The sequence below is a fragment of the Dipodomys ordii genome, unplaced genomic scaffold (assembly GCF_000151885.1).
Source record: "Dipodomys ordii isolate 6190 unplaced genomic scaffold, Dord_2.0 Scaffold176, whole genome shotgun sequence".
Taxonomy (NCBI): domain Eukaryota; kingdom Metazoa; phylum Chordata; class Mammalia; order Rodentia; family Heteromyidae; genus Dipodomys; species Dipodomys ordii.
This window is the reverse complement of record NW_012267392.1, coordinates 2,852,508-2,872,651: the sequence shown is the minus strand read 5'-3', so window position 1 is coordinate 2,872,651 and position 20,144 is coordinate 2,852,508. Positions and strand designations below refer to the sequence as shown.

Below are 20,144 nucleotides of genomic sequence, written 5' to 3'. Positions count from 1 at the left end.
GATCTCATGGTTGCTAATCACTTCTGTGTTTCCAACACCCCACCACCCACAGAAAAGGAGGTCTACTGTCAATGATCAGAATGTACACACAGCTTTTGGATAGGAGCTTGCAGCATTTGCTAAAGAAGGCAATTAAGAAAGTAGCAAAAAGCTGGGTGCCTTGGTTTATGGCTATAATCCTAGCCGCTCAGGAGGCTGAGATTTGAGCATTGAGGTTTGAAACCAGCCTGGGCAGGAAAGTCTGCAAGACTTGTATCTCCAAGGAACCATCAAAAAGCTGGAAGTGGAGCTGTGGTTCTAGTGGTAGAGTGCCAGCCTAGAACAAAAAAGCTCTGGGTCAGCACCCAAGGCCCTGAGCTCAACCCTTTTACCAGTACAAAAACAATTTTTAAAAATGCTAGTAGTGTGCTTATATTTTTCCTTTCTTTTTTAGATCCACTAACAGGACTCGAACTCTGTACCTGATGCTTTCACTCACTGCCTAGTTTCTAACCCCAGTGTGCTTGTATTTTTAATAACTGTATTATAGACAATGGTAGATTGCATTTGCGATACATATGTGTGAGAAAAAAAAAAGAAAAAAGAAAGCAACCTGTTTAGGATGCTGTGAGGCCAGGATTGTACCCCAGGGGCTGCTCTTCATCCAGTCCATTGTAGGCTGTGCTCAGCTTGGAGCACACCTAAGGATCCTCTAGGCTGTGGCTCTGTGTGGCCGGTGTCCCCTGTCATGGTCACTCAACCAACCCTACATGTGCAGACCCAGGGCCCAGCAGAAGCCAGTGGGAGGCCAGGATGTTGGTGTACTAGCGTAGCATATACATGGTAGGTAATACTTTCTGGCAGTTATAGACCCCGAAGCTGTCTGTCCCCTGACTCTCCCAGGGCCTCCCAGGCCGGGACACATGAGCACTACTCCCCTCCTGTCAGTGTAAACACCCTCAGCTTCCATAAGACAAACAGCTCTCCCTGCTGGCAGCTGGCCCAGGCCCTGCCCACCAGGCTGTTTTCCTCCCAGCCTTCCGGAGCACAGCTATTCTGGGCCCTGTGACAGCAACTGATGGCCGCAGAAAAGATATAAAAGCAGCCACAGACCTTGAGTTCTCAGGAGAGAACATTATCCTTAAGATTCTCCCAGGGACCCAACACTGGACCCAACCTCCACCTCTCCACCACAGAGCTTCCTGGGGACTAGACCAACCTCGCCCCATCCTCCCTGCTGCCTTCATCCACCCCACAGCACAGGTAAGAGAGCAGTTGCCTTCTGGATACAGGCAAAACGCAGGGCTGTGTTTATCCTGGACAGCCACCCTCAGCTTGGAATGGTCCAGCTTTCTTACTGGGTAGATCAGGACAAAGCTACCAGAAGCAGTGGCTTTGTGCTGACACACAACTTTTATATTATTTATTTATTTATTTAGCGCCAGTCCTGGAGTTGAACTCAGAGCCTGGGAGCTGTCCCTGAGCAATTTTGCTCAAGTGCTCTACCACTTGAGTCACAGCTCTACTTCTGGTGGTTAATTGGAGATAAGTCTCACAGACTTTCCTGCTCAGGCTGGCTTTGAGCCTGATCCTCAGATCTCAGCCTCTCTGAGCAACTAGGATTATAGGTGTAAGCCACTGGCACTCAGCCAGCCACATGGTTTGATTGTGCTGGTCCTGGAGGTTGAGCTCAGGGCTTCCCACTCTTGCCTGACTTTTTCACTAAAGGCTTGTGCTCTACCACTTCAGACACATCTCCACTTCCAGCTTTTTGTTAATTCATTACAAATAAAAGTCTCTTGGACTTTTCTGCCTGGCTGGTTTTGAACCTCAATCCTCTGATCTCAGCCTCCTAAATAGCTAGGATTACAGTTGTGAGCCACCAGTGCCTCACTGCTTCTGGCTTTTTGCTGGTTAACTGAAGATACAAGTCTCATGGACTTTCCTGCTCAGGCTGGCTTTGAACCTCAGTCCTCAGATCTCAGCCTCCTGAGTAGCTAGGATTACAGGTGTGAGCCACTAATGCCTGGCTATGCCTGTGAGTTTTTAATGTGGGTAGGGAGGAAGAGCAGGGAGCCACAGGCATGGGCTGTGAACCTCACCTCTGCAGCCCCGGATGGAGGAGGGGACAGAGGAGGGGGTCAGGCTGGGACTACAGGCCCTCACCTCCTGTCTCCCATCTGCCAACAGGTTGCTGCCTTGGCTTTATCAGCAGCAATGAGGTCCCGGCTTCTGCTGTCTGTAGCTCAACTACCCACAATTCGAGAGACTTCAGAGGAGATGGTGGCCGGAGGGCCCGGGCAGGAGCCCGCAGCCTCTCCCAGCCTGGACGACTACGTGAGGTCAATCTGTCAGCTGGCACAGCCAGCTTCTGTGCTGGACAAGATTGCAGCCAGGGGCTGGACCAACAGACCCCACCCCCCAGCACAGGCCAGTGAGAAGAGCCGCCTGGCTGTGACCCGATTGGACAAGACTCCCTGCTTCAGTGGGCAGCTGCCTACAGCGCCCTCTGCTGGCACTGCTGACCCTCTGGATTGGCTCTTTGGGGAATCTCAGGTAAAGCAGCCAAATAAGGGCTTGTCCAGGGCGACCAGCTCCTCTGATGGCCACTGGGATGCACACAGACCGATGGACAGAAGCAAAGCCAGAGGGAGACCCTGTGAAGTCAGAGCACTTGGGCACTCTCTGGCGAGACCATCTCGGGACAGGCAACAGAGCTGGATTTCGGAACAACCTGGCAGGGTCACAGTTGCCTCCTGTAGTCCCCGCCCCAGCAGTATCCTTAGAAGTCTGTACTTGCACCTCCCCGTGATTCATGAACTCTGACCCTTCCCCAATAAAGACTCCTGTACGAAGCAGGTCCGGTGGCTGTCTCCCTGCCTGCGCCTTGTGGTAGCCATGTCTCCAGCAGGTCTCAGGAAGGAGCACGTCTTTCTGCAGGGATATCCTGCTCCTCACGGGAGCCAGGACTGATGCTATCTGATCTTGCTTTTCCTAGCTGATCACCTTGAGACAGTGACTTCGTGTCTCTGTTCCTTGGTTTTCTCATGGCACAATGAGTAACAGTAGGAGCATTTCCCAAGCGGCGCTGCTGAGTGGAAGCAAGCAATACTCAGGGTCGCTATTGTCATCCCAGGGATGGAGGTGTGGTGAGGGAACTGTGGCTCAAATGGTAGAGCACTATTCTTGAGCAAAAGAAGCTTCAGGACAGAACCAGGCCCTGAGTTCAAGTCCCAGGATTGGCACCAAAAATTAATGAAAAAAGGAAAAAGCAGAAAGTAAATCATACACTACAAAGAAAGCTTCAGAGAGGCAATTTCCTCAGTTTCCTTATGTGTAAAATGAGGGACATCACCCACTGTCCTCTATCTCCCCCAGGAGGTGGGGAAACTGTCCAAGTGGACTTGGAGAAGACAGATGTTTGCATCTGTCAGAACCTGCTATACCTCCTCAGGAGCCTCAATTCCCTGGTCACCTGATCTGCTGTTAATACATGGGACAGCCTGTATCTGTATCTGGGGAAGGGTGAATGTGCACCATGTGCACCTCACCAGTGACGAGACAGGCTAGGCTTGCTGCAGCCTCTTCTACAAAGCAACTGGAAAATCAGGTCAGAGTCTGGCATTGGTGGCTCATGCCTGTTATCCTAGCTACTCGGGAGGCTGAGTTCTGAGGATTGGGGTTCGAAGCCAGACAGGAGAAGGAAAGTCTGTGAGACTCATTTCCAGTTAGCCAAGTAAAAGCCAGAAATAAAGCTGTGGCTCAAGTGACAGAGCACCAGCCTTGAGTGAAAAAAGCTAAGTGGACAGCACCCAGGTCCTGAGTTCAAGCCTTAGTACCAGCATACACACACATACACACCCCGGGTCAGGAGTCACTGACCCTCAGCTTAATGTTCATGGAGGCTGCTATACCCCAAAACCATATTGATGGTAGGGCTAACAGGCTGGAAGAGGGGAGCCCTAGGACCCTCTGCAGCTATCCTCTGATATGACAGAGGTAAATGGCATCTTAAGAAAGGGCTTTTGGAAGTACTGCAAGATTGTATGCACAGAACAGCCTAGAAGGATTCCTTTCCCCATGAGCTAGGCTCTTTTTCCTCTTCCCTCCCTCCCTTCCTTCCTTTTCTTTCTTTCTTTCTTCCTTTTTTCTTTCTTGTTCTAGAGCTTGAACTCAGGGCCCGGGCACTGTTTTGCTCAAGGCTAGCACTCTGTCATTTGAGTCACAGCTCCACTTCTTGCTTTTTGGTGATTAATTAGATAAGTATAGCACAGGCTTTCCTGTCCAGGTTGGCTTTGAACCGCCATCCTCAGATCTCAGCCCCCTGAGTAGTTAGGATTACAGTGTGAGGCACGGGCATCCAGCTTGGTTAGGTTCTTCTGTTCCTATGAGCAGTCACGTTCTCCAGTCCTTTGCTGCTGGAGTGAGCTGGAGTGAGGAGGGGGACAGCACAAGGCCCTGGGCAGGCTGAGAACAGCCATGGCAGGGGGAGGCCGGGACTAGTCACTCCAGGTCCAGTGGTCTTCCAGGCCTTAAAGCAGGAGTGAGAGTAATTCCACACCCCCCCCACCCTCCCCCCCTGCTCCACCACTCCCTCATCGGCGGAAGAGCCTGGCTTTCTGTCACAGAGAGACCCTGGTGGAGGGGAAGTTCCTTTCCTTTCCCACAGTGCTCAGGGAGTCTGGAGCAATGAGCCAGGCTGTGTGTAGTGTGTGGTGATGGCCACTAGGGGGAGGTGTCGAGCTGGACGAGAGGGGGTCCCAGGCTGGGTGGACCTTGACTCTGCCTCACACTGTTTTTCTAAATTGGTGAGTTTATACAGCAATGTTTCCACATAGGTGCGTTTTCTCCCAAGACACCAATCAGCCTGGGTAAAACCCTCCTTCACCTTTAAAAGGCACAGGCCACTCTGCTCTCATTTTGATTTGTAATGTAGAAAAAATTATCCCCAACGTAAGGTTTTCAATCAAAGCAGCTGGTGCACCAGCCTTCAAAGAGCAGGATCTCCATCAGTGCAAAACATCCCAGGAAAACACTTGTCTGAGGGGGAGCCCCAGTGGGGTTGTCTGACCTTGTAAACACCAGCATAGCCCAGCACCTCGCTTTAAAGTGGGAGGTCTTAGGGCAAAGAAAGGACCAGGTGCAAAGGTCCGGGCCATGTGGTTAGGTGGGAGGGAACAGAGTGGGTGGGCTCTTCCACGGTCCCTGTCACAGAATAGCCTGAGACACAGAGGAAGGAGGGGCTATGTCATCTCTAAAAGACTAGTGCTGTTGCTCACACCTGTACTCCTAGCTACTCAGGAGGTTGAGGTCTGAGGATTGCAGTTCAAAGCCAGCCTGGGCAGGAAAGTCTACAAAACTCTTATCTCCAACTAACCAGCAAAAAAAACTGGTAGAGCTCAAGTGGTAGAGCTCCAGCCTGGAGTGAAACAGCTAAGGGACAGTGCTTAGGCCCTGAGTTCAAGCCTCAGCACCTCTTACCCCAATACACACAAAGGTTTCAGACTCTGATGTCTCAGTAAATTTCACAACAAAGGTCCTGGCTGGAGGGAAAGGACACACTTAGCTCTGGCAGGGATGGTTCAACTGCCTCCTGTCCACTGTAAGCTGATCCTGAGCTAGAAAGTGACTGGGGTCGCTGTCTAACTGTCCACACCAGGGTACCTGGAAACCACAGTGTGGTCAAGATTGCCATCAGCAAACCAGGAAAAACAGTGACCCCATGAACACGGTCTGCCGGCCTCACCTCCAGGGCCCCTGTGGACAGAGGCTGCTGGTCTCAGGGACCCTGCAAACTCAGACTGCTGGCCTTACCTGGGGGACCCCATGGGCGCAGACTGCTGACCTTACCTTGGGGACCCTGTGGATGCAGACTGCTGGCCCCAGGGACCCCGTGAACATGGGCTGGCAGCCTCAGGGACCCTGCAAATAGGGACTGTGGGCCTCACCTCTCGGTGTCGGAGCTGGAAGCTTCGGCCCTCATGGTAGCAATTGTAGGTCTTCAGGAGGCTTAAGAGCTCTGACCTGAAACATAAAGACATGCAAGCACACTTGGGGAGTACAGAGGCCCCAACAAGGTGTTAGCCTTCATGGACCTCAGTGTCTTCATTCGTGTGTGTGTGTGTGTGTGTGTGTGTGTGTGTGTGTGTGTGTGTAGAGAGAGAGTATTGGGGCTTAAACTCAGAGCCTCACACTCTTGCTTGGCTTTTTCCCTCAAGGCTAGTGTTCTACCATATGAACCATTATCCCACTTGTGGTTTTCTGCTGATTAGTTGGAGATAAGAGTCCCTTCCTTAGCCGGGCGCTGGTGGCTCACGCCTGTAATCCTAGCTACTCAGGAGGCTGAGATCTGAGGATCGCGGTTCAAAGCCAGCTCGGGCAGGAGACACTGTGAGACTCCTATCTCCAATAAACCACCAGAAAACCGGAAGTGGCGCTGTAGCTCAAGTGGTAGAGCGCTCACCTTGAGCTGAAGAGCTGAGGGACAGCGCCCAGGCCCAGAGTTCAAGCCCCACGACCGACAAAAAAAAAAAAAAAAGAGTCCCTTCCTTGGATTTGTCTGACTTTGAACCTCTATCATCAGATCGCCTCGTGAGTAGCTAGGAATACAGGTGGGAGCCACTGGCACCTCGTCCAAGTATATTTTGTTGTTGTTTTTTAATATAAGAGTAAATTTTTAAAAAGTGGGGTGAAATACATCAACAAAGTTCACCAAAAAAGAAAAACAAATCTCACAACCGCTGGACACTGGAGCTCATGCCTGTAATCTTAGCTTCTCAGGGGGCTGAGATCTGAGGATTGAGGTTCAAAGCCAGGCCAGGCAGAAAAGCCCTGTGAGACTCTTTTTTTGTTAATTTTTATTTTTTGTGAACATACTGTACAGAGGGGTTACAATTATATGGGCAAGATAATGAGTACATTTCTTATCAAGCATTGTAGCCTCCTCCTTTGTTTACCCTTCACATCCCTTCCCAGACTCCCCCCCTGTGAGACTCTTATCTGCAATTAACCACTCAAAACCCTGATGTGGTGCTGTGGCTCAAAGGAGTAGAGCACTAGCCTTGAGTGAAAGAACTCAGAAACAGCACCCAAGCCCTGAGTCCAAGCTCCACAACCACCACCACCAACAACAAAGAGATCTGGAGGACTGTGGTTTGAAGTCAGCTCAGGCAGAAAAGTTAGTGACACTCCATCTCTAAGCAGCAAAAGTGTTGGATTAAACTGGGTGCTGATGGCTCACGCCTGTAATCCTAGCTACACAGGAGGCAAAATATGAAGATCATGGTTCAAAGCTAGACTTGGCTGAAAAAAAATTAACCCAAGAGCTGCAAGTGGAGCTGTGTTTTGAATAACAGATCACTAGCCTTGAGAGAAAAAGCTCAGGGACAGCGCTCAGGCCCTGAGTTCAAGCCCCAAGACTGGCATAAAAAAATGCTGGATTAGATGCATGGCTCAAGCAGTAAAGCAATAGTTATAGGCTTGTACCCAATAAAGCCTCAGGTACAAGCAATGAAACAAAACAAAACCAGAGAAGCTCACAACCAGTTTTGTGCTTTTTGTTTTTTAGTTCATTTTGAACAGTAGAATGCTGGGATCGTTCTAATCTGTGTGTGTGTGTGTGTGTGTGTGTGTGTGTGTGTGTATGTTTTCTGGGGCTTGAACTCAGGACCTTGGTGCTATCCCTTCACTTTTTTTTTTTGTCAGTCGTGGGGCTTGAACTCTGGGCCTGAGCATTGTCCCTCAGCTCTTCAGCTCAAGACAAGCGCTCTAGTGCTTGAGCCACAGCACCACTTCTGGTTTTCTAGTGGTTTATTGGAAATAAGAGTCTCACAGACTTTCCTGCCTGGGCTGGCTTTGAATGGTGATTCCTCAGATCTCAGCCTCCTGAGTAGCTAGGATTATAGGCCTGAGCCTCTGGCACAGTTTCCCTTCACTTTTTTACTCGTGCTCTTATTTGGCTTTTTCTACTCAAGGCTTACACTCTACCACTTCAACCACACCTGCACTGCTGGTTCATTGGAGATAAGAGTCTCACCAATTTTCCTGCCTAGGTTGGTTTTGGAACCAGGATCCTCAGAAGTAGCTTGGTTGGGTCATTCTAGTCTTTAAAGAAGTGACATTAAACACTGCCACCACAGAGCCCTCTGGGCCCTGGTCTGTCCAGCTTTTGTGGGTCCAAGGAGGGGAGGCCCACACCCACACCCTGAAGAACCACAGGAAGTCCTACCCCTGACCCAAGGTACAGTATCACATGCATAGAACACATATACATACAACAGAACCCAAGCTCCCACTGCCCATGGACCATGTGGGGAGGAGCCATGCGGAGGATGGGCGCCATCTTCCCTGCACACCCAGACTTACTTGAGTATGTGCTTGTTGTCGCTGATGGGCACCTGAGAGCTGGGTGAACCATCTTCCTTCATCTTTAGCTTCTCTCTGCAGACCTGGAGGTCACCTGCTGGAAGCATGGAGTCAGTGAGTACAGTTCCCAGCATTGACTTGGAGGGTAATGCCGTGGCCTGACATCTGTCCATGTGTGGGTGGCTGCGCTGGAGGACTCAATATGAGGTCTCCCTGATCACTCTGGAAAATTTCACACAATCCCCAGCTCATTCAAACCATGTACTCCCTTCCCATGATGGGCACTGTGTGTGTGTGTGTGTGTGTGTGTGCGCGCGCGCATGCTGAGGCTTGAACCCAGGGCCCCTCATTCACTTGGGTTTTGTGTTCAAGGTTAGTAATCTACTGCGTAAGCCACAGCTCCTACGTCCAGCTTTTTGGTGGTTAATTGAGGACAAAGAGTCCCACTGACTTTTCTGCCTTGGTTGGCTTTGAACCATGGTACTCCAAAGCTCAGCCTCCTGAATAGCTAGCTAGGTGTGAGCCACCAGCTCCCGGCTCTTACATTTTCATTGTAAGTAGTTATACAAAGGGGTTTCAGTTTTCCGTTCAACAACTCAGATTATGAGTACAGTGCATCTGGTGTTTGATAGTCTTATGAATCATTATTTTTCAAGTCGTTCTACAAAGGGGTTTCAGTTCTCCAAGTGAGATTAAGAGAACAATACATCTTGATCATGGTCACCCTTTCCACACTTGTCCCTTCATCTCTATGAAATTGTGTAGATCCTAAAAAACATCCTATTAAGTCAAGAATTTTCATCTGCTCTGCCTGTAATCCTAGCTACTCAGGAGGCTGAGATCTGAAGATCACGGTTCAAAATTAACCAGGGCAAGAAAATCCCTGAGTTTCTGATCTCCAATTAACCAGCCAAGAGCCAGAAGTGCAGATGTGGCTCAAGTGGTACAGCACCAGCCTTGAATGAAAAAAGCTATGGGACAGTGTCCCCCAGGCTGTCAATCCCATTGCTAAGCAGGGGGACGCTGGACATGGCACAGGGTGACTCACACCCAGGCAGGAAGAAGTGGGCCGACAGATTTCATCATGCCGCTCATGCCTGCCACTTAAAGCTTAGCATTGTTTATTTCCAGAATATTCCACTTAACTATTTCCAGACTACAGCTGACCTCAGGTAACAGAATCCATAAAAAGTAAAACCATAAATAAGAGTGACTACCATTTTGAGGAGGGGTGCAATTTAAAATTTAGTGATTGTTTATTTCTAGAAGATTCTACTTATTTCCAGACTAAAGTAGACTTGAGGTAATGAATTCTGCAGAAAGTAAAGCTGAATATTAGAAGGGCTGCCATTTGCTGGTGGGAGGTACTGCCTACCCCAACTAACAGAGGTCACCCCGTTTATGAACTCCAGTACGCGCTCCAGCCTGGCACACCCGGCCACCCATGTATGCACAAAGCTTCTTGTTCTTGGGGTATGTCAAAGCAGAGTACTCACAGATGCTGGTGGCTCACGCCTATAATCCTAGCTACTCAAGAGGCTGAAATCTGAGGAATGTGGTTTGAAGCCAGCCCATATACAAAAGTCCATGAGACTTATCTCCAATTAACCCCCAAAATTAAAAAGCTGGAAGTGGAGCTGTGGCTCAAGCAGTAGAGCACTAGCCTGGTGCACCAGACACTGCATTCAAGCCCCAGGACCCGCCACAAACAAGCAAATGCATTCCTGCGGGAGCACAGCCCAGCCAGCAGGGGGCAGCACGCCTCTGCCATGGAGATTCCTCCTGACTCCCAAGCCTACTTTGAGGCCCTGTCCTTTGACTGACTGTGTCCAGCCCATGCACAGCACAGCCTGGGTCATGGTAGGACCCTGTAAATAACTGTTTGATGACTGAACAAAGACAAGAAAGAATCTCAGGGGTATGATTGAATTGTTAAGAGAGAGAGAGAGAGAGAGAGAGAGAGAGTGTGTGTGTGTGTGTGTGTGTGTGTGTGTGTGTGCAGGTAGTGGGTTTTGAACTTGGGGCCTGGGCGCTGTCCCTTAGCTTTTGTGCTCGAGGCTAGCACTCCACCACTTGAGCCATAGTTCTTCTTGTGGCTTTTTTGTGGCTAATTGGAGACAAGAGTCTCACAAACTTTCCTTCCTAAACTGGCTTTGAGACTCAGACCCACAGATTTCAGCCTCCTGATTAGCTAGGACTACAGGTGTGAACTATCAGTACCTGGATCCCTGAGGGGTTTTAGCAAACATTCCCTCAAAGAGAAGTGCTGGACCTTCAGGTTTGCTCTGATGTGAAGAGACTCAACCCCTAAGAATTTGAGATTATAGAATGTTTGCTTGAAATAAATATGAACATATACGTACACACACACACACACACACACACACGAGAGATTCTCATAATTCAGCTCTTCCAGAGTTGTGTATGTACAACCAGAATACAAAACATAATACTGTCTGGGGGCTGAGGAGTAACTCAGTTGAGGGACCCTGGTTGTGGGGGGTCAGAAGCACAGCTCCGGTATTTCACAGGAAGCCAGAAGTTTGAGTATTTATGAGTTATATTTCACTGGTTAAAGCTAGATGTCTCTGGAAGAGACACAAAGACCCATGGAATGACTGTGATCAGTGTCCTCCAGGCTGCCTGTCCCCTGTGAGCCCATGTGACAGGTACTTGCTGGGGGAGGAGGGTGGGCTGGGTCACAGCATATGTAAGAATTGGTGTGCAGGTCAACCCAGGAGGATCAAGGAGGTGTGCTAACTGGTGCAATTGCTACAGGGTCAGGTTGGGTCTTGAGTAACTGCGTGGGTCAGAGTCCTGGGCAGTCCACAGAATATTTGTATTGGGCATGGTGGCTCACATCTGTAATCCTAGCTACTCAGGAGGCTGAGATCTAAGAATGGAAGTTCAAAGCCAGCCTAGGCAGGAAAATCCTTGAGACTCAACTCCACTTAACCACCAAAAAGTTGGGTTGTGGGCTTTGAGTTCAAGCTCCAGTACCACCCCCCATCTCTCTCTCTGACACACACATGAAATAAATAAGTCTCTTTCATGATAAGTGGACGTATTTCATGGATTTGTTGTAGCAACAGAATCAACCTAACACAGAAACAATTCTTAAAACAGCAGCTACACTTCACATTCTTATTTAAATATTTTAAATTTACATTTAAATATATTTACATTTATATGTAATTATTAAATACACTTAAATTGAAATAAACCTAATGCTTAAATTTAAATTAATTTAACGTTTAAATATATTCAGACATAGACTATAGGCAGGTGAAACACACTTGCAAGATGAGTTACTAGGGCTCTGGTTCATGACTCAGTCTCATGATCTGACTAGGTGACAAGACTTTCGTTCTCCTACAGTTTGAAGTAAATGTTCCCATTTTGCTCTATGTAGTAGGAACATCAAGTATAAATTTTCTTTTTTTTTCTGTGCTAGTACTGGGGCTTAAACTCCCACTTGGCTTTTTCAATCAAGGCTAGCACTCTACCAGTTGAGACACAGCTCTACTTCCATTATCTTACTTTTCTTTCTCTCTTTCTCTCTCTCTTTCTCTATCCCTTTCTCTCTTTCTTTCTTTCTTTCTTTTGCTCGTTAATTGGAGGTAAGAGTTTCACAGACTATTTTCACAGACTAGATCTCATTCTTGATCCACAGCTCTCAGCCTCCTAAATTGCTAGGATTATAGAAGGAAAGCAGTGTAGGTCAGGCAACAGTTACTTATTAACAGAAGATATTAAAGTGCTGGTGTATAAGTGGGGCTGCCAAAAGCTGGTGTATAAGTTGGGCTGCTAAGACCTGGATGTCCTGATTTGCCCAGTTTCATCAATCTTAATTTTCTCATCTGCCTAATAAGGATATTGGGCTAGGAATGTGACATAGTGGTAGAGTGCTTGCCTAGCATGCATGAAGCCCTGGGTTTGATTCCTCAGTACCACATTAAAAACAACAATAACAACAAACAAACAAACAAAACCCCAGAAAAAACCAGAAGTGCCTTTGTGCTCAAGTGGTAGAGCACTAGCCTTCAGCACAAGAGCTTAGGGACAGTGCCCAGGCCCTGAGTTCAAGCCCCAGGACTGGTGAAAAAAAATGATATTGATCTCCAAGGGTTAGATGGGTTACACATTGTGGATTTTTTTTTTTAACCAATCCTGGGGCTTGAATTCAGGGCCTGGGCACTGTCCTTAAGCTTTTGTGCTGAAGCAAGTACTCTACACTTGAGTCACAGCATCACTTCCAGCCTTTTCTGAATAGCTTACTGGAGATCAGAGTCTCATGGACTTTCCTGCCCAGCTGGCTTCCAGCCTTGATCCTCAGATCTCAGTCTCCTTGGTAGCTAGAATTATAGGCAAGTCAGTCTCCCCTGCCCCCTCCCAACCGTTTATGCAAAGCAGATTAAAGGGGCTGCTTTGGTAGGCTAGTGGGAAGCCCCGCCCACTGGGCACCAGTTGGTCCTATTGAAAAGCTATGTCCCCAGATGGTTTCAGCAGTGTCCCCCCATACACAGCACACACACCTGCTTATACACACTGACTGTGTGCTCCAGTGGGATTATGTCAGCTGCTCAGAGAAGTCAGAGGGGAAAAAAATGAGAGGCCCAAGATTGCAGATGGCAAAAGGGGAAGGGAGAGAGGGGAAGATGGGTACTGTGGGGTAAACAGCTAAGCTTGCCCGGGATATCCCAAGGGAGGGGAGAGAGGTCAGCAAACAAGGCCAGGCTCCCCCACCTTGCTCAGCCCAGCGGGAGCTACACTGGGAGGCAGATGGGGGGGGGGAGGGGAAGGCTCCCTAGCACAGCCTCTCCTTTGAGAGAAGTCTACATTTAATTTGTGTCCCCTGACACCATCACCAGCATGAGTCACTTGATCTCTTGATCACTCCGAGTCCCTTGATCTCTTTTATCTCCACTTCCCTTTTGCTAGAACACTCACAGAATTCTTGTGTGGAAACTGGGTCTGCGGCCTGTGCCAGCCCTCCAGCTGAGCTGACTTTCCCTCATTCTAGAGCGCCCCCTAGCTGCAGTTTGCAACTCACGGAGAGGCATTCTAGAGACCCTTGCTGAGTGGGAGAGACTGAAGAACACGCCTTCTAAAAAAGCCCGTGGTGCACAATTTGGAACATTTCCTCCCAAGTACTTTGGGTGCTTTGGGCACTGTCTCCCAGCTCCCCCGATAGTCTGTTACCAACCTCTTATACTAAAACATTACCATCTTTTTCTTTTCTTTTCTTTTTGTCAGTTGTGGGGCTTGAACTCCAGGCCCTGGTGTTGCCTTTGAGCTTTTTTTGCTCAAGGCTAGGCCTCCACCACTTGGATGGCTTTGAACCATGATCCTCAGCTCTCAGTCTCCAGAGTAGCTAGGTTTACAGGCATGAGCCACCACCATTAGGCACAATATAATTGTGTGTGTGTGTGTGTAAGAGAGACATGGGGGGGGGCAATTCTGGGGCTTGAACTGCACTTGGGCTATTTTTACTCAAGGCTGGCATTCTACCACTTGAGCCACATTCCATATTCTGCTTTACTGTTGGATAACTGGAGATAAGAATCTCAGAGACTTGGGGGGGGGGAGAAGTAATGGGATGGAGAAACAAAAGGAGGAGGCTACAATGTTTGATAAGAAATGTACTCATTATCTTGCCCGTGTAATTGTAACCCCTCTGTATGGTATTTTCACAATTAAAATATCTCAGAGTCTTTCCTGTCTGGGCTGGCTCCCAACTATGGTCCTCAGATCTCAGCGTCTGGAGTAGCTAGGATTAAGGACGATGTGAGTCACTGGTGCCCATCTTTAAACAGCACAGTCCTATCATGAATTAAGTCACAGTGTGCTCGGGTTTCTTGGGGGGAAGCAGGCACCTGAAAGAGAATGTGGCAGGGCTGGCCAGCCACCCAGGCACAGGCGGACAATCAGAGTGACAGATGCAGCTGGACAGGCCTGCTTGGCCATGGGCTGCTCCCCTCCCCCACGGCCTTCTTTGTACTGGTCTGTTCCCAGCCTCCCAGGACCCAGGCTTGCATCCCAGGCTGGAGGACTCGGTGCTAAGAGAAGTGGTCCAGGCGATGTGCCAGCCTGGGCTACCTGTCCCCTGTCAACAGCCACTGAGCTGCTCTCCCTTATCACTTCAGCAGCTGCCATGCACGAACAGGGGAGGGTGACACCACAGCCTGCTGTGGAGGGACAAAGGCCACCAGGCTCCAGGCCTGGGCCCTCTTCCTTTTCTGTGGCCATTGCAGAAGAAGGCCAATGTGGTTCTTCAGGTCACACTTGGGGCCCAATTCCTACAGGGCAATTGTAAAAGGAGCAAAGCACCTTAATATCATCTGGTTTTCATGAAACGGAATGGAAAGTTTTTCATTATGGGATGATGTATTTGTCTACTCTTTGCTCTTACAGCGGCCCTTTCTTATTCAGGAGGCTGAGATCTGAGAATTGAGAATCAAAGCCAGCCCAGACAGGGAGGTCTGTGAGACTCCTCTCTGCAACTAACCAGCAAAAAGCCAGAAAAGGATCAAGTGGTAGAGCACCAGCCTTCAGCAAAAAAGCTAAGGGACAGTGCCGAAGCCCTGGGTTCAAGTCCCAGTACTAACACACAAAAAAAGGGGGGGAAGGAAGTAAGAAAAAATGGAAAGCAGGTGAGAAAGAAAGGAAGGAAGGAAGGAAGAAAGAAAGGAAGGAAGGAAGGAAGGAAGGAAGGAAGGAAGGAAGGAAGGAAGGAAGAAGGAAGGAAGGAAAAGACCCAAGAAGCAAAAGAAAGGTGGGCACAGTCTGAACTCTCCAGCAGGGCTACTGGATACAGAAGCTGGACATGCACATCAATGGCACACTGCCAAGGGGGACCGGAGGCCCTCCATCCTCCACAGCCCTGGCTGCAGCTTCTAAATAACATCCAGGGCAGCAACTGGACACTGAAAACAGGGAACGTGTGTTTGTGTGTGTGTGTGCATATGTATGTATGTGTTTGTGTGTGTGTGCACGCATGTGCCAGTACTGGGGCTTCAATTCAGAGCCTGGGCATTGTCCTTTAGCATTTTTGTTCAAGGCTGGCTCTCTACCATTGGAGCCACAGCCCCACTTCCAGCTTTTCTGGTGGTTAATTGGAGATCAGAGTCTCTCTGACTTTCCTGATTAGGCTGGCTTTGAACCTTGGTCCAGAGTAGCTGGGATTACAGGAGTGAGCCACTGGTGGTTCCCAGCCACCAATGAACTTGCGAAAGGCCCTCCCAACACCTGTCAGCCAGCAAATGGCAGAAGCTCAGCCGGGGAAGAAGTCAGCTGCCTTTAAGGGGCTAGGCAGAGGCTAACCCACCAAGCCCATTTGTGCTGAGAAAGCCAACTGTTTGGGTGTGGACCACAGGAAGGGATACCAGCTGCTCACTTCACCTGCTGTTCCCTACCTGTTACCCTCTCCTTTTCCCTCCCCCCTCCCACCACCCACCTCTGTCCAGCCGTACCATACCCTTCCCCAGCTCAGGCCCCATCCCCATAGATCCTGCCAGGCAAAGCCTGAGGAGTCTCTGTGGAGTCTCCAGCAGCTGTCAGCTGGGGCAGTGGAAGCTGGACAGCTCAGGGAATCAGGTGAAGAGCCACAGACACCTACACCCCAGGCCTCACCCTGGGCTGACCAATCCCAGCCTGCCTCTGCTGTGTCCACAGCCATCACTCTTTCCTTGAGCTCATTCTGATCCTAGGCTTCCAGGACACTGTTCCCCTGGCTCTGAAGTGCCTGATCTTTGATTCCTTTGAAGACCTCAGACCTCTGGCCATTGTCTCCAAACTTCCTTATGTGCCTAGACTAGAGGCAATACTGTCCCCACATCCCTGGGAGCCGGATTGTCTAGTTTCTGCCAGATATTGGTCTCAAGACATAGCAGCCACAGGCAAAAGAAAAAAATCTGTATGGAAATCTCCAGCCCTGATTTTCCTTGAATTTCCACCATACTTCCTGGCCTTGGCTCTCCTGTCCTAAACTAGGAGCATTTCCTGCCTGGCAGCCTCTGCTCTGGGACCCAAGGGAATGTCTCAAACCTTATTGGTCAGGAAATATTTTAGAGTCCTGTGTGTGTGTGTGTGTGTGTGTGAGTGTGCCAGTACTGGAACTTGAACTCAAGGGCTTGGGCTCTGTCCCTTAGCTTTTTCAATTAATGCTAGTATTCTTACCACTTGAGCTACACCTCCACTTGTGACTTTTTGCTGCTTAACTGGAGGTAAGAATTCCATGGACTCTTATCAGGGTCCTCAGATCTCAGCCTCTGGAGTAGGTAGGATTATAGGTGTGCCCAGCCTTTAGAGTTTTTTGCAAAAGTACATTCTCACCTCAGAGAGCTTCCTGGGTGTGTGTCCGTGAATGTACTAGATGTGTTCAACACTACAAGAGGGAGAAGGAGCCCATTTCCACATCTCCAGATCCCAGGGTGACAACCTCTGCTGAAATGTGTCACACAGAGAGCCATGGCAGAGAACTCTGGCAGAGTGGGATGGAGCTGTGAGCTTTGCTTCTGCCTCAACTTGGCAAGTGACGTCAGCTTCTATGTGGTCCCCTGGGCCTTGGGTGAACTAGACACACAGTAGCAGCTGGCCAAGTGTCTTCAGGGCTCTTCCCAGCACTGTGGCCAGGGGCCATGGGGCAATCCAGGGGAGGGACTCAGAATCTCCCGCCGCCTCATAGCCTGGGGAAGAAGACTGGACAGAAAAGTGACCAGACAGCTCCAAGTTCCCCTTAAGACAGATGGGGAACTGCAGAAGCTTCAGGAAGTTTGGGCCACTTCCTACTTTACTTTAAAATTATTTTAAGCTGAGTGCTAGTGCTCACGCCTGGAGTCCCAGCTACTCAGGAGACTGAGATTGGAGGATTGAGGTCGGAAGGCAGCCTGGAAAGTCTGTGAGACTCTTATTTCCAAATATCTGAAGTGTGCTGTGACTCAAGTGGTAGAATACTAGCCTCCAGCAAAAGAAACTCAGGACCAGTACACATGTGCATGTGTGTGCACATGCACACATATACACACACACAGACCAAACTACTTTAAGATATTTTCTTCAGTGTAGTTTGTAAGAGGATAACTCCTCAGCCTTTTCATGTTCTGGGCTCAGTGCCCAGCTCTGGAATTCCCTGCGTATACAGGGGAACTGGGCCCATTCCTTTCTCAACCTTGGGTTTCTTGTTAGTTAACTAATTATATTAATTACATTCCTTATTTATTTATTTGATGCCAGTACTGGAGCTTGAACTCAGGGCCTACGTGCTGCCCTAAGCTTGATCACTCAAGGCTAGTGCTCTATTGCTTGAGCCACACCTCCACTTGCAGCTTTCTCCTGGTTAATTGGAGATAAGAGTCTCATGGCCAAATAAAAAAACAAAACAACAACAAAAAAAAAAGGGTCTCATGGCCTTTCTTGCCCAGGCTGACTTCAAACCCTAATCCTTAAGCCTCAGCCTCCTGAGTAGCAAGGATTACAGGCATGCGCCACAGGCAGCAGGCAAATTATATTCCTTTATTAATTGTGTGAGACAAATGAGACCTGAGCTGTTTGTGGCCTGGCCCCTCTGGAATGACTGTTAGGGCTGACCTTGTTGTGGGGGCCCAGGGAGATCTGTGTGCCCTTGATGAAAGGTGCCATTGCAGCTCTAGAAATGAAAATGTAGGATTCAGAGGGGACAAAGGGTCTCCCCCAGGACCTACTACAAGAGGAGGCAGACAGGGCTCAACCTGGACCCAGGTCCCAGGGGCCCAGGTCAGGGGGTTCTGTCACACCCCACAGTCAGGTGCCCTTTCCCGTAGAGGCTTCGTAGTCACAGGGTCTGTACCAAAGGACACATATGGGTGACACAACTTCTGTTCATGCTTCTTATCTTCCACAGTCCAGGTAGCCCAGAGTCCAGAAGGATCCTAGATCTTGATTCTGTCCTCAGGCTCTGGCCATGGGAGTCTCCTGGTTTCAGAGGGGCATTTTCCTTCCTTCCTTCCTTCCTTCCTTCCTTCCTTCCTTTCTCCCTCCCTCTCTCTTTTTTCTTGTGCCAGATCTGGGGCTTGAACTCAGGGCCTGGATGTTATCCCTGAGCTTTTGTGCTCAAGGCTAGTGCCCTACCACTTTGAGCTACTGCACCATTTCTTGCTTTTTGGTGGTTAATTAGAGCTAAGAGACTCACAGATTTTCCTACCTAAACTGGATTTAAACCTCAATCCTCAGATCTCAGTATCCTGAGGATTTTCCGTGGCTTTTGGTAACTAATCCTGACTGACATTCCTAGATCTGTGACTAATTAAACTACTGCAAAGGCAACGAGGGTTTCTTCTACCACATGATCTGACTTTGGAGTCTGACCTGTTTGGGGTAAGTTTACAGAATCCCAGCTCTCATCTGTTGTGGACCTCCTTTGATTCCCACGTGGGATGGGGTTTCTAGGACACTCCTTCCAGTGTTTCAAGGTGCTCTGGCTAGTTTGGCACTGGCTGAGGGGTGGATCCCTCTCTCAGGGCTGTGCCAGACTTATGAAAACACTAAGGTATCATTCAGCAGTGGGGAACATGGGAGCATGGGCAATAAGTCAGGAGCACAGGGGTTACAGGGCAGTCAGTGGGATGAGCTCAAAGCCAGAAGAGAAGCACAGGAAGTCTGGAGGGACAGCCAGCAGTGGGTTTAAAGCCCACCTTCACCACTGACTGATCTGGATGAAAGGTAGACAATTCTGTAACTAAGTCTCAGTTTCTCACCTGTAAATGGGGATAATCAAAGTAGGAGTCTCACCCCTGCTGAGAGGAGTGGTAGATTTCAAAGCCCTTTCTTAGCCAGGCAGGCACCAGTGACTCCCACCTGTAATCCTAGCTACTCCAGAGATTGAGATCTGAGGGTGGCACTTAGAAGCCAGCCCAGTAGAAAAGTCCTTGAGACTCTAAGCTCCAATTAACCACCAAAAGGGCACAAGTGGAGGTGTGGCTCAAGTGGTAGAGGGCCAGCCTTGAGTGAAAAAGCTAAAGAATGCCTAAGTCCTGAGTTCAAGTGCCAATAGTGGCACACAAATAAAAATAAATGTCTCCCCCCCTTTTTTTGTTGGTTGTAGGACTTGAACTCAGGGCCTGCTGCTGTCCCTGATATCTTTTGCTCAAGGCTAGCTAGCACTCTATCACTTTGAGCCACAGCTCCACTTCCGGTTTTCTGGTGGTTAATTAGAGATAAGAGTTTCAGGGATGTTTCTGCCCGACCTGGCTTCGAACTAAGATCCTCATATCTCCTGCATAGCTCAAATTATAGGCGTGAGCCGCTGGCGCCCTGGCTAAATGCCCCTTTCTTTAACGAGTCTGGACTAAGAAAACCCCTCCTTAAACAGTGCTGAGCCCTCTTTCTGCTATTACCTTGGCGTGGATTTGAAATCAAAGAGTTACTCAGGAGAGGTTGGAACTCCGCCCCCCCCCCCGCCCTCCTGGGAGACTGGCTGACGTGCGGGGCGCAGGGGCACAGGTGCAGCCCGCCTGCCGCTAAGATGCGCGCGGTGCCCTGGAGGAGGCGCGGGGCGCGGCTCCCGCTCAGTCCCAGGGGCCAGCCCCGCATCGCGCCAGGCTGGCAGCGGAGGACACGGGCGCGCGGGGCCCGCGGGCCAGCGCCGGGCTCCAGAGCCCCTGCCTGACGACCCGGGCTGGGTGAACGGGAGGCTCAGCCCCAGTATCACTCACCATGCGGTCACTGCGCGATCCAGAAGTCCCGGCCGGGGCCGAGCCTACGCTGCACCTGAAAGAGGGGCGCCAGCTCGGGAGCCGAGCCCGCAGCGCCCTCGGTCCTGGAGG

General features: G+C 49.7%; 2 protein-coding genes across 2 annotated transcripts in view; one reads left to right on the top strand and one right to left on the bottom strand.

Moving 5' to 3' along the window:
• Positions 1 to 20,144, bottom strand: part of Rassf4 (Ras association (RalGDS/AF-6) domain family member 4) — a 32,520-nt gene extending 12,376 nt beyond the window's left edge. The window contains exons 1-3 of the mRNA XM_013033769.1: positions 20,034 to 20,144; positions 8,344 to 8,440; positions 5,928 to 6,003 (exon numbers count right to left, since the gene is read on the bottom strand). Coding sequence (XP_012889223.1) covers positions 5,928 to 6,003; positions 8,344 to 8,405 — 138 coding nt within the window. The 5' untranslated portion in view covers positions 8,406 to 8,440; positions 20,034 to 20,144. The remainder of the gene's footprint in view (positions 1 to 5,927; positions 6,004 to 8,343; positions 8,441 to 20,033) is intronic.
• LOC105998914 (chromosome unknown open reading frame, human C10orf10) lies at positions 1,120 to 2,834 on the top strand. The gene is made up of 2 exons (XM_013033770.1): positions 1,120 to 1,242; positions 2,170 to 2,834. The coding sequence occupies exon 2, from the start codon at positions 2,197 to 2,199 to the stop codon at positions 2,803 to 2,805; it is 609 nt and encodes a 202-aa protein (XP_012889224.1). The 5' UTR covers positions 1,120 to 1,242; positions 2,170 to 2,196; the 3' UTR covers positions 2,806 to 2,834.

Coding starts and splice junctions, on each gene's coding strand:
- LOC105998914 (XM_013033770.1), top strand. CDS start 2,197: ATGAGGTCCCGGCTTCTGCTGTCTGTAGCTCAACTACCCACAATTCGA.